At 38.7% G+C, this 14,043-nt stretch overlaps 2 protein-coding genes across 4 annotated transcripts in view; one reads left to right on the top strand and one right to left on the bottom strand.

The window, feature by feature from the left end:
* The first annotated feature begins 428 nt into the window (after positions 1–428).
* The window catches only part of LOC110677676, a 258,589-nt gene continuing 244,974 nt past the window's right edge, over positions 429–14,043 (top strand). For all 3 annotated transcript variants that reach the window (XM_021848674.1, XM_021848673.1, XM_021848672.1), the window contains exon 1: positions 429–594. The gene's annotated coding sequence lies outside the window, so the exon portion shown is untranslated. The remainder of the gene's footprint in view (positions 595–14,043) is intronic.
* Positions 6,292–6,669, bottom strand: LOC23687934 (extensin). The gene has a single exon (XM_011494972.2). The coding sequence runs from the start codon at positions 6,667–6,669 to the stop codon at positions 6,292–6,294; it is 378 nt and encodes a 125-aa protein (XP_011493274.2).

Raw genomic sequence — 14,043 nt, 5'->3', positions numbered from 1 at the left:
ATGAACCTCTGCTTAGAACTCGCAAATCCTTCGGGAAATTAAGGGGAACTCCACAAACTTAATTCCCCATCACTACTGTCTCCATCCATCCGGACGCATCCATCCAGAGGACATCAAACTCGATTCCCCCTCCACAAACGAAAAACACCGCAAGTAATTGCATCGTAAAAACTTGTGCGTAAACACAACAGGAAAAGAATGAACCCTCGGAGCATCATAGGTGCGGCACCGGAAATGAATAATCCACAGCCCCCAAGGGTGGTGGCAGGTTTACATTTTTTCCAACGACTCACTTCGGATCGTATGATTAAAAGCTTGTTTGTCGTCATCGTTGCACTGAAAAAAAAAACATATTCCTGTTATGATTAATACCTTCTCATCATTAATGCATCTGTTTTCGGTTTCTGTTTTTCTCTGCCGACAGGTGCTCTGCGTTATTTATGCCTAATTGCATCGACCCCCGTTGGGTCGTCGTCAGTGCGCAAATGATCTCGTAAAGCTTCCGCGTGGATTTAATGGTGTTACATTTCGTCGCTTTTTTCGAGAAGAGATGTACGCGAGCTTCCCATGCTGAATTTATTTGATCATCATAAGGTAAGTGTTATGTGGCATTTTTTTGTATTATAAGGTGAATTAAGGGAGGTTTCTTGAGATGGTCAGAATAACGCTCGTCCCAGTTTCTCGTATTTCTGCTTCTCCGGATACGTGCAAAGTTTTGAAAGATTTAAAAATTCTTTTTAACAATGATAGACAATCGTAAAATAAAGTTGTAAAAAATAAAAAAGTGTTTCCAATAAACAGATTTCTAGTTTTGACTCTACTTAAAGCGAAGTATGCACTTCAACAGAAAAGTAATCGCCTATCTCGATGCGTGGGAAATTTCTTGCAAGAAATGCTCAAGAAAAGCATTTTTCTTTGATCGCAGTACGCAGTTGAAAAGAAATGTCAATTCAAATGGAGCTCACTGTAGGAAATTTTTTGACCATTTCTTAGACAAAAATGTTTACTTTTTTTGAGCGGAACAGCATACTTAGCTTAAAAGAAAAAAAATTTAAGAAAGTAAATTAAAAAAGGAATTTTTTTTCTCTATTCTTTACAATTACACTGCGGAACACTTCTAAAATTCTTGCTGAATCGCCAGCAGACTTTCTCGGGTCTTTATTCTCACGACTACAATATATTAATATTTCAAATTTTCCCAAAGAAACGTTACAAAATTATCAAACCCAGCTTTTTTTTGACAGCGGACATTGCCGTCTTTATAGAGCTTAGTGACATTTGAATACACGATCACTCGCATGCACTAATCATACACAGTTTATTTTTGTTTTCCTCTGAAAAACTTACACACGCTTTCCAGACTCATCAAAAGTATATGCAAATAAATATTGCATATTCAAAATTCTGAGATTCGAAGGCACCAGGCATTATTATATTTCTTCCTCTGAGTTTCCCTACAACATCTACTCAAGGACATTCATACACTTTAACGTGATAACCAATTTACCACCCCCAAGACCTTCGATTTGGCATTTGCACAAAGTGAAATTAACGAAATCGAAGAATCCTTGTTTTTCGGTGGTGGACATTGCAGGGGATCGTCTCGACGACCAACATGCAGGAACTTCACGGCAGTGGACATTGCCGGGGACCCCCCCAAACAACACGTTGTAAGCTTTTCGATCTGACATTTGCTTAAGGCAAAGCAACAAGTACGATCTTAATCTTCTCCCTTTTGTTCACTTCACCCACTACCGTAAACTTTCGGTCACTTCAGGAACTTTTTATTGTGTCACACTTATTTTTCACTTAAGCAAAAAACAAATATCATACGGAGAACCGAAAATTACATTCCGTTCTTCTATTTTCACTATCTTCACTCTTGTAACGCTGAAGGGTAATTCCTCCTATTGGACAAATATGGAAATACCAGGTATCCTTCCGCAAATTAGCAGAAAACTAGTAGCATCGTCAATGTGGAGTTAAGATTATTGATGGAAAAAGGATGCACGCACAACTTGACCAGGCAAGTGCCAGTTTACAAGTGAGACAGAATGAATGCAAGTGTGAAGGTGACAGTTGCTCTTCACTCAGGAAACCGATTGCTGTGATCAATCCTTTTGCGATACTTCAACGCATTGGATTATATATCTCACAGTCTCAAGGATCAAAATGCCATTATTTACTTGATTATGGGTTTCCATTTCCGTTTTCAAAACTATTATAGCACGTCAAATTTTTGAGATAATGGCTTTTTAAAATGCAAAACATTACTGTATCAGCCAACTTGCATGCAAGTTTGCCAGCTCGTATAACAATTTATTTGCTTAATTTGCCACAGAGTTCAAACTTCATGTGTATAACAGTGTTTACTTTCGATACTCAAAAGTTATTTTAGGTGATTTAGAAAAGTGTATAAAGAGTTTTGTATGGGGACTGCAAACATGTTGAAAAATCGATTTAATCTAAATTGTATCGTGCAATTTCAACCAAATAATAACTGAAATTAAAGTTTAAGTCTGATTTTGCATGCTTGCTGGACTAGACTACAAAAAAGTGTGATAAATCATGCTTTAAACTTCATGTAAACATCAATTCAACCAGCGTTTTATACAACTTCGGCGAACGGTAGCTAAAAATTGTGACGTGCAGGGACATTTCTGAGAACCGTATCAAACTCATCGACCCCATATCTACTAGAGGCACATAATTTAATCCTTGAGACAAGTAAAAATGTAATTTTTGTTACGCTGTGTTATCAATCGCAAGGCTAGAGTTTTACAGTTGATTTCCATCTCAACAACAACTCTCTTGCAACTTTCCACTGAGCTAATCACCTACTTACCATCGGGTATCATTCTCGGGGATTCCTTCAAAATTAACGACTTTTTACGGAAATCCTACTGAGATTCTTTCGAGCTGGGCCTGTCACGGAAATTCCTCTGGGATTTTCCAAAAATATCCCTAGCAATCTTCTAGAAATATCTTAGGAATCTCTAAATAAATCCCACTAGTTTTATTTTTTTTTTTTTTTTTTGAAATCCTTCGTCCCTTGTTTCGGGAATCCCTCTGAGATTCTTCCAAAAATCTCTGGGAGATACTTCCACGAAATCTGGGAGATACTTCTGGAAATCCTTCGGGGATTATAACGCAAATCCATCCAGAATTCTACCAGAAACACCTATGAAAGTTAAGGATGCCATCAACCAGCTCAAGAATAACAAGGCCGCTGGTAAGGATGGTATTGGAGCTGAACTCATCAAAATGGGCCCGGAGAGGTTGGCCACTTGTCTGCACCGGCTGATTGTCAGAATCTGGGAAACGGAACAGCTGCCGGAGGAGTGGAAGCAAGGAGTCATATGCCCCATCTACAAGAAGGGCGACAAACTGGAATGTGAAAACTACCATGCGATCACTATCCTGAATGCCGCCTACAAAGTGCTATCCCAGATTATCTTCCGTCGTCTATCACCAATAACAAATGAGTTTGTGGGAAGTTATCAAGCTGGTTTCATCAACGGCCGCTCGACAACGGACCAAATCTTCACTGTACGGCAAATCCTCCAGAAATGCCGTGAATACCAAGTCCCAACGCCACCACAATAGATCAACTTAATGGTCGCAGTGGTATCATATCCCCACAAAGGAAAAAAAAAGTCCCAACGCATCACTTGTTCATCGATTTCAAAGCGGCTTATGATAGCATCGACCGCGTAGAGCTATGGAAAATCATGGACGAGTACAGCTTTCCCGGGAAGCTCACAAGACTAATAAGAGCAACGATGGACGGTGTGCAGAATAGCGTGAAGATTTCGGGTGAACATTGCAGTTCGTTCGAATCCCGCCGGGGACATCGACAGGGTGATGGACTTTCGTGCCTGCTGTTCAACATCGCGCTAGAAGGTGTCATGCGGAGAGCCGGGTTCAATAACCGAGGTACGATTTTCACAAGATCCAGCCAATTTGTTTGCTTCGCGGATGATATGGATATTGTCGGCAGAACATTTGGAACGGTGGCAGACCTGTACACCCGCCTGAAACGTGAAGCGACAAAAGTCGGCCTGGTGGTGAATGCGTCAAAAACAAAGTACATGCTGATAGGCGGAACCGAGCGCGACAGAGCCCGCCTGGGAAGCAGTGTTACGATAGACGGGGATACTTTTGAGGTGGTTGATGAGTTCGTCTACCTCGGATCCTTGTTAACGGCTGATAACAACGTTAGTCGTGAAATACGGAAACGCATCATCAGTGGAAGTCGCGCCTACTATGGGCTCCAGAAGAAGCTGCGGTCGAGAAAGATTCACCCTCGCACCAAATGTACTATGTACAAAACGCTTATAAGACCGGTGGTCCTCTATGGACATGAAGCATGGACCATGCTGGAAGAAGACCTGCAAGCACTTAGAGTGTTCGAACGAAGGGTGCTTAGGACGATCTTTGGCGGAGTACAGGAAAACGGTGTGTGGCGGCGGAGAATGAACCACGAGCTCGCTAGGCTCTACGGCGAACCCAGTATCCAGAAGGTTGCGAAAGCCGGAAGGATGCGCTGGGCAGGGCATGTTGCAAGACAACCGGACAACAATCCTGCAAAGATGGTGTTCGCGTCGAATCCGGTTGGCACAACAAGGCGAGGAGCACAGCGAGTGAGGTGACTTGATCAGGTGCAACAAGATCTGGAGAACGTGGGCCAAAATCGAAGTTGGAGAGACACAGCCATGGACCGAGTAAATTGGCGTAACATCGTTAACGAGGTTTTATCAAATTAATTGATGTAACACTAACTAAATAAATAAATAACCTATGAAAATTCTAACGCTAATTCTAAATCTATCTAGGATTTTGTAGAAAATTCTTCTGGGATCATTCTGAAAATCTCTCAGGAACTATTCAAGAAACCCTTATAGGAACCTTCCTGCATTTCCACTGAGATTTTACGGGAGGTCTTAATGGGGTTTCTTGATGTCTTCCGGTAATATCTTGGAAGTCTTTGTATGATTCTTACATACATTTCTCTGCGATTCTCTCCGTATTTTCTACCTGATTGTTCTATAAATGTCCCTACTATTTTTCCGGAAATCTCTTTTAGATTTTTACGGAGATCCCATTGAAATTATTCCGAAAATTGTTATGCATTTCATTCTGGGTCAATTATTGATATTCATATTTTTTAATAATCGGTAATTCGGAAAATTATTAGATTCTTCTAAATACTTCTTGAAATCCTCCCGAGATCCGCTCGAGAATTAATTCAGAAATCTTTCAGGAACACCTTCAAAAAAGCTCTCTTGGATTTATCCAGAAAATCTTCAACAATTGTTCCGGAAATCTCCTGCAGATTTATCCTAAGAGTCTTCCGAAAACTCCACTGGGATACTTCCGGATATCTTCCTGAGATTTTTGCAAACATTATTCTGGGGTTTTTTGGAGATTCATCTGGATTCTTTAAATCCTTCTGTATATTTTTCCAATCATCGGGAGCTTACCTTTTTTTCTTATGTGATTCTTTCGTAAATTTCCATGAAATTCCGGAAATCTCTAGATTTTTTTCCGAAAACACATCCGGAACTCATCCGTAAATCCTTCAAGGATTCTAGTTTTGTTTTTTTTTTTCTTGGGTATACTTGTGTAACCTGGAGAATGTCTGGGGAATCTAGCGGTGGAACTCTCTGAGGAAGTGCTGAGAGAGTTTCCTAATACATTTTTAAGGGAATTTCTAATTCTTTACCTTTCGACCCTAGAAGCTAAATCGCTACTTCACTGAAAGCGTCAATTCAATGTATAGCACGAAGCAGAGATGGAAATACGAAAATATCTTGCACTACTCGTTTTTTGTGCAAACTGTAGCGCAGCTTTTCAGTAAGACCATGGCGAACAAGGAGCTTTCCGGGTTGGACATTCTCTCGACTTTCCAGAGAAAAGAGTGTTTTTTTGCTTGCCACACTATATACATATGAAAATAAAGGTCTCAGTTAATGTCTTTGAAAATGCTTACAGAAAACTAAGTTGAGAGCAGGTACTATTTCAGTAAGCTCGTTACGCTAAAGATGAATAATAATAATCTTTACACGTGTAAACCTATATCTTTCTTCTTCTTCATGGCCATATGTCCCCCAGAGCCTGCTTCTCAGTTTAGTGTTCAATGAGCACTTCCACAGTTATAAACTTAAAGCTTCCATCCTATCCTATGACAGGTACGACGATACGCTGTCCTATATTCAACATCCTGTTTAATTGATCACTTTATTCAATTCAAATTTAAGTACATTTCAAGTATTCTCTTCCCGATTGGCGTTACGCTTCAAAATTTCCGAATGGTACCCCGGAAAATACAAACGGTGGATGTGGTCGGTGCGGATGTCCCTGCTGAGGTGGTCTCGGATGGCCATGCGGAGGCTTCGGGTGATGATGGTGGGGTGGTTTATGATGCGGTGGCTTCGGTGGTCTTGCCGTCGTTGTTGATGACGGTTCGGGTTCAGAACTTGTCGCCTCTGGTTCATGGGTCGTTTCTTCTGAATCAACTTCTCCGGAAGATTCCGTGGATTCCACTTCCTCTGCAGATGGCGATGATTCCACTGGAGCCGGGGTGGTGACGTCCTCGGTGGACTCCTGGCTGTGAACCAGAACGACTGCACCGATCAGCAGTAGACTGAGGATTGCAAGCAGTTTCATCTTGGATGATTGGAGGATCGAACTGTTTTGTGACTTGTTAATTGAGAGCTCACGCCTTTTATATCATACGACCGATATAAAAACGATATCAGTCGAGTGGTCTTGTACACTTATGTGATTCAGACGTGATGAGTATTGGGGCTTTTCCCACACTCCCGTTATCTAGAGTAAGCACGCGACTCCGAGTAGTATAATTCAAGCATACCTATGATTGGTTTTGTTTTTGATTGTTGAATGAGCTTCGACTGAATTTATGTTATTGGAACACTGTTAGCTAAGCAGTCTTTAGGGAATTGAAAACGCTAGATTTTGATTTACACCGACATTTTGGACCGTAAGCTGAGAAGCAGGCTCTGTCCCAATGAGGACATAATGTCAAATAGAAGAAGATCTTTAGGAATCTTTGAGAAATATCTTAGGAGTTTCTACAAAAATCCCTCCAGTTTTTTTTCGGAAATCCTTCTTTGCTTATTTCGAGAATCTCAGAGATTCCTCCAACAGGCTTTGAGAGATTTTTTCGCGCACGCTTCCAAGATTTTACCAGAAATCCTTCTGGGTTTCTTCTAGGATCCTTCTGAAAATCCCTCAGGAATTGTTCAAGAAACCATTATATGGACCTTCTAACATTTCCGCTGAGATTTTGCGGAAACCCCCTCTAAGAGTCTTCCGTATACCGCTCTGATTTTCGTTCGGAAATTCCTCTGGGATTCTTCCAGAAATGCTTTTCTAAGATTCTTCCGGATTCATTCACATTCTAAAATTCGTCCTGACATCCTTCTGAAATTCTTCCTTTTGGATTATTCCGAATCCTCTATGATTTTTTTCTCGGAAATCCCTTTAGAATTCTTCGTGAGATCATTAAGCAAATACAATCGAATTTCTTCTAGAAATCTTTTTTTTTTTCGCAATCACTTCTTCCGTAAATTCTCCTGGAAATTTTTTTATGGTTCTTCCGTAAACTTCCCTGAGATTTTTTTTCGGAAATTCTTTAATGTTTGTTCCACAAATTTTTACCCGGAAATCTCATCTGGAGTTGTTCTGGAAATCCTTATGAAATTGTTCTCGAACTCCCCCGGGAATTTTGGAAACTATTCGATTCTTTCCGAAAATCTATCAGAGATACTTTCGAAAATCGCTCTTGGATGTTTCCGAAAATGTCACTGGGATTCTTGCAAGCATTCCTGTAGGATTTTTTTTTTGTAGATTCATCTGGATTCTTCTTCAATTTCCTCTGTAACTCGTCCACAAAACATTTCTGTGATATTTCCGTGAAATTTCGGAAATACATATGCAATTATGTCAAAAATATATCTGGAAAATGTATTTTCCACGGATCTTCAGAAGTATTTCTGCGATTCTTTCAAAAAATTTCCTAGGATTTTTTACAAAATCAATCAGGGATTGTACCAGAAATTTCTCTTTGATTCTTCCGTAAATTACCCTGGGATTCTTTCGGAAACCTTTGGCGATTGTTCTATAAATTTCACTAGTACAGTATGGCCCATAAAAAATGCGAAAATTGTTTGAACGTGAATTTAGCATCCACAAGCGTTATTTTCATTGTTTTTGCTAGTGAATGTTATTTCTGATTATTATAGTATATTTTGACATAACTTCGCTATCCAGGACAATTGTTTTCATATTTTACTCACTGTCCTAAATAATGTAATGAATCAAAGAAGTTCAAAGGTTTTGTCCACCCAAAGCTAGAAACAGCGTTTGATTGTCGTATGCTCTCGTCATAAATTTTCCACCTTCAAAAATCACACTTTATTGTTGAACATTTTAGTTTGTTTGGTATCAGAGGATGAAGGAGTTCTTAGAGAACGTGTTTTTCATCATCACAATAAAATATTTTGCTAGGGTCATAGTTTTGAGGGCATTTGCATGTTATAGGTATGATATGCCTTTATTTTTTGTTAAAGTTGAATAAAAAATAAATACGAAGGCCTATAACAGATTTTTTGAGGATGAAATTTGTTCATGTGGTTAGAGACAACTTATATCAATACAAGCTCATAGGGTTTGAGCAAAACGGAGCCGTTTATCATACTAATATAAAGGTTCAATCAAAGCTCTCCCAAATGAGCCGTTTTTCGAAAATATGTTCAAGTCTCCAATGACCTAGGTATGAATCGATTCTATAATTGTATATGGGCGTATGCTGGAGACAAGGCCTGTGAAGAATCTCACGCCATCGTTGGTGTTTTAGAAGCTTTCATCACACAGATATTGAACTAGACGTCCGCGTGATAAAAATTAAAGGGATGTTTCCAATTTCTCTCAGGTAAGGTGAAAGTAACAGATAAAAATCATGTCCAAAGCGAAAAACTAAGTCTAAATAGGTTAAACAATACAAGTAATGAATAATATTTATGTTTAATGCACATTTTCCATGAAAAAACTACCATAAAACATTATATGACTATTTTCGCATTTTTTTATGGGCCATACTGTATTCTCCAGGAAATCCCTCTGGAGTTGTTACGGAAATTCGTATGAAATTCTTCCGAAAATCACCCCGGAGATTCCGGAAATCGTTGGATTCTTCAGAATACCTCTTGGAATCCTTCCGAATATCGCTCTATGATTCTTCCGGAAATCTCTCAGTAATATTTCCGAAAATATTCTTTGGATTTCTACGAAGTTTCTTCTTGAATTTTTCAGGAAATATTTAGGGGATTCTTAAGGCAATTCCCCTGAGGTTCTTCTTGTACTCCCGCCGGATCTCGTCCTAAAATACTACTGAGATTTTTCCAGAAACCCTTCTGGGGTTTTTGCATGAGGGATTTCTTCCTTATTACTTTTGTGATTCTTTCGTAAATTTCTGTTTAGTTCTGGAAATTTTAAGGGATTTGTTTTTCTGAAAACATTCCCGGAATTTATCTGGATATCTTTAAAGGACTCTTCAAGAAATCATTCTGCGATTATTTCGAAATTCTGTCTGTGATTCTTTATGAATTCAATCAGGGGTTCTTCCAGAAATTACTTTTGTTAATTTCTCTGAGGTTCTTCAAGAATTCTTCCGGAAACACCTCATTTATCTAAAAATCTCTCTGGAATTCGATCGGTAACCCTTCTGTGATTCTAAAGAAAATTCGTATGGAATTCTTCTTTAAATTCACCGGGATTCTTCCTGAATGCTTTCAGAATTCTTCTTCCTGAGGTACTCTCTATATCCTTGCCAAGATTCTTAAAGAATTCTTCCCGGATGATTCAAAATTTCTTGCCGGTTGCATCCAGAACATTGCCGGAAGAGTTTTGGAAGTATCCTGGAGGGATTTTGGAAGCATCCCGTAAGTATTCTGCAAGAAACCTTTCGAAAAAAAATCCTGAGAAATTTCCTAAAGAATTCTTATTGGATTTCCAGAAGAAATCTCCAAATGCCAGAAAGATGCACGAAAAATTGTCGGCAGAATCCCAGATATATTTAAGACAAGTTTTCAGGGGTAGTTTCGCTAAAATTCGAAATGGGTTTCTGAAAGGACCCCAGAGGTGTTCTCGGAAAAAGGGTTTCTAGAAAAATTACAGAGATCACAGATGAATATCCGGAATAATCCCAGAGTTTTTTTTTTCTTCGTGAGAATTGTAAAAGGATTTCAGAAACAATACAAGGGGGAGAGGGAATTCCGGAATATTCAAAAATGAAATTCCCGAATCTTCCTAATATTTCAATAACTTCATGCATTTGAAAAGTTCGTTTCTTTCCGTTGAGTGCTTGGCAGGCTTTTTCCTTGCTCTTGATTTAACCTATCTCTCCCTCTGTCAACGATCAACTACAAAAGAGAAACGATTTTACCCACACACTAACTGAGCGTCCGTACTCTGCGGAATGAAGAGTTTACACGTTTGTGTTTGCTTATTTTCATGCCCATAGTTGTGAAGAGTTTGTTTTGACAACCTCGGTGCTCCAAAGAGAAAGAGATTGTTTTATTCCTTTCTCAGTTCAGGGGAGAGCATTTTTTCTCATTTCTCAGTTCGGGGAAGAGCATTTCCAGACAGCTCTTCATTGTCTCTTTGCCCAAAAGGGCTCTTGCCTTGACGGACCAACCAATCTCAGTTCATCCCATAAGCAATGATGATGAGTTTGCAGAGCTTTGGAGTAAGCAAGAGCAGTCAAATGAAAGATGTGCATTTGGCTAGAGCCAGCATTGCTTTCCACTCTCTCAGCCACGGATTATACAAAAGAACATCGAATGCTGACTCATAATTGTTGTGGGGAGCGTACCATCAAGATCAGGCTTGAGAACTGTGACCACTATTCACCACAGTTCTTCGATTCTGCCAGTCAACCAAAATACGAAGCAGCAGCAGCATCAATACCATCAGGCGTTGCGGTGCCAACGGTTCACACACTGCTTGACTGTTTTTGTCTCTCCACTATGACTGTTTTCGGGCAGCCATTCCAAGGTGAATGATTGAAAAAAGTGTTAAATCATTCAATCGCTAATATTTCGCTTGTGTTTTCAACTAATTGAAATCTATTAGCTCTAACAGAAAGAGCACACTCATTCCGTTGCGATACATATAAACAAGTTTAATTTCATGCTGCCTTTATCGAGCAAAAATGCAAAACCCCGAAAACCGCAAAAATCGTGTCACCACTGTGCTCGAGTCAATTCGCATTCGGGGTTGAAAAACGTTAGGAAGAAGAAGATTACAGTTTTGAAGAGCCGTGACATTTTTTTGTTTTGAACGGTCATGGTTTGCATTGGATTTTGATGGTGGTGTAGAAAGATGTAAATGTGGAGGCGGTAAATGTTTGCTCCAGTACTTTTCTCATCCCTGATCAAGATACATCTTAAGATGATCAAAACAAAGCATGGTGCTTGGGAGTTTTATGTGAGTTTTTCATAAATTTTCAAAGCATTTAAGTATGCTTGAAAGTTAGAAACATTATTTTTAAATTATACATTCGATTCCCAAAACACTGATTGTACGGATGATTTCCCAAATCTATGAGCAAACCAATTTTTGTGTGTAATTAGCTTTAAGCTGCAATTTCAATTTTATTATGAGCATTTCCATCATTTCTCTAAATTATCTCTACTTACAATTTTTGGTGAATCCCTATGATCACGATTCCACTCTTCTGGACCACTCTGAACGATACGTCTCAGTACTTCTTTGATTAATTTAACCCGTTAGATGTATATAGTTTGCAAATAATAGCACATAAGCCCTCGTTATTCTTTAGTTACGAAGAGATCCACAACAATTCATCACTTAGCCTATATTTCAATGTGAGTTCAACTCCAGCACTAGCTTTAACTAAATTTAAGTGTAAATTGGATATAAATTGATTGAATTTGATAGTGATATTATAAGCGAGAATATCTACTGGGACAGCAACAGCCTAAATATCTCTCAATGATGACTTTCACTTTTTGCCCTCCACTATTCTGTCCAGTATTGTTCTGTTGATATCTGGTCATCCGTTGGTCATTGTATTCGCCCGCATGGCAGTGTGCGGCGGTCAGTTGAACAACTGGTCATCGTACCATGAATTTACTCCAATGACGATGAGGCAGGGTTCCCATCGTGACACTGACTTAACATAACAAGAATAACTTGTGCGTATAGTGAATTTATGAATAATTTTAAACGACTCTGAATAAGATCCTGAATATGCATATTGTACATCAACTTTGTTGAAATTGTAAACAAATTGTAACAGCTTTCCAATCTTGGGAAGCATTTCGCAGGAAAAGAGTTTGTCCGGGATTCCTGTCACCAGGACAAAAATTTTCGATTTGCAGGGATTCCCGAATTATCTTGGTTTCCCATATTTCCGGGAATATCTATTGCTTTAAAGAATAGACCATCCTTGTTCAAACAAAATTTATCGCACTTCATGTAGTATTAGGGAATTAATCTATAATAAATCTTCGAGTTGTTTAGTAAAATACCTATAAGTAGATGAAAAAACCGAATAATTGGAGTCTAGTACACGACACTGAAGACAGCCTTACAGTTGAGGTCGAAATACGCGTATCTGTTAAAGGATACAACCTCTAGTGGAATTAAATGGTGTAGTACTAAATTCGGTTTTTTCATCGACTTGAATTAATCTAGTTATATTTCGATTTTTAGTTGCTGTTTTTTATAATCAGATTGTTATTAATAAAGTGCATATCTTTCCAACAATGTTTTTGCAAGAATGATTATATGCGACAGAAATCTACTGAGAGATCTATTTCAGAAAATTATGTAGGCTCATAAAGTTCTTCATGTCTCAAGTGCAATGTAACAGTCACAATTTCAATGTAAGACTCTAGTTGGTTCTTATTCTAGTACCATAATTCAAAGCTAAGTCAATAGAGCTGTTTTTGAAAAACATAAATAAATACTTAGAGAAGTGGTTCTCAACCTTTTTGAGACCACGACCACCTTTGCAGTTCAATAAACATCCCATGGACCTCTCAGAATCAAAGTTTATGAAAACCTTTCAAATATCTTATAGTTAATCAACAGAGATTTTTGTAAGACACACGCAAAAAAATAACACGTTGGTTAGTCACCAAAGACAATAAAAAAAAGACACTACACGTTAATGCTTCCAGTGGGCTATTTGCCCTTTGAAGGAAGCGCCACACTAGACAACGGACTAGCATGCAACGTCCAGTGGCACAGTCGGAGAATATTCCTCTCGAAAAGTTTTTCGGCCTGAGGCGGGAATCGAACCCATACTCCTTCGCATGATGCGGCTAAAAGCCTCTGTGACACTAAACGCACGGCTACGAAGCCGAATGAACTTCTTGGGAGACAAATATTGGCCGTTGGTATGAATCGATAGAAATATCGTCAGGAACTCTTCAAAAAACTTTTCCGATATACAACAAGAATCTACGCAGAAAACTTAATCCATGAAATATTAGTATCACAGATATCAGTCAAAAATCTTACTGAAATCATGCTCGAGAAGATTCTTTCAATGGTTTGAGTAAAAAATGAGAAGAATTTCGAATTTCTGCAATCCCGTCAATATTTTGCAATAGAATTTCTAAGAAACATTTAGAAGATCTCGCCAAAAAGCTGGAAAAATCTTCCAAGTATTCATCTAAAAATAAACCAGAAGTGAACGTGGGAGTTTCTTTTGTAAACTTCTTGGAATGAAGTTAGTTTAGTTTTCAAGTTTACGTTAGAAATAAATGCAGCCGATGAAGAAAATTATACTTGTCTTAATGACAGGATGACAAGTATTTTATAAGTAATTGTGTAGATAAAAATATCCGATCCAATTGAATTTCAAGACTGTTCGAAATATACAACAATCTGACGCTAATAACATCAATCCTTTGCAAAAAATGGTGTGGTAAGTAGAGTTTCCAATTTTCCCGGAAAACGGGAAATAAATTTGCCATATCCCGGGAA

Source organism: Aedes aegypti, chromosome 3 (assembly GCF_002204515.2).
Source record: "Aedes aegypti strain LVP_AGWG chromosome 3, AaegL5.0 Primary Assembly, whole genome shotgun sequence".
Lineage (NCBI taxonomy): Eukaryota > Metazoa > Arthropoda > Insecta > Diptera > Culicidae > Aedes > Aedes aegypti.
Note: the sequence above shows the minus strand (reverse complement) of the source record. Positions and strands in the feature narration are given on the sequence as shown.

What these genes read in the sequence shown, in the direction of transcription:
- LOC23687934 (XM_011494972.2), bottom strand. Translation starts at nt 6,669, where the DNA reads ATGAAACTGCTTGCAATCCTCAGTCTACTGCTGATCGGTGCAGTCGTT.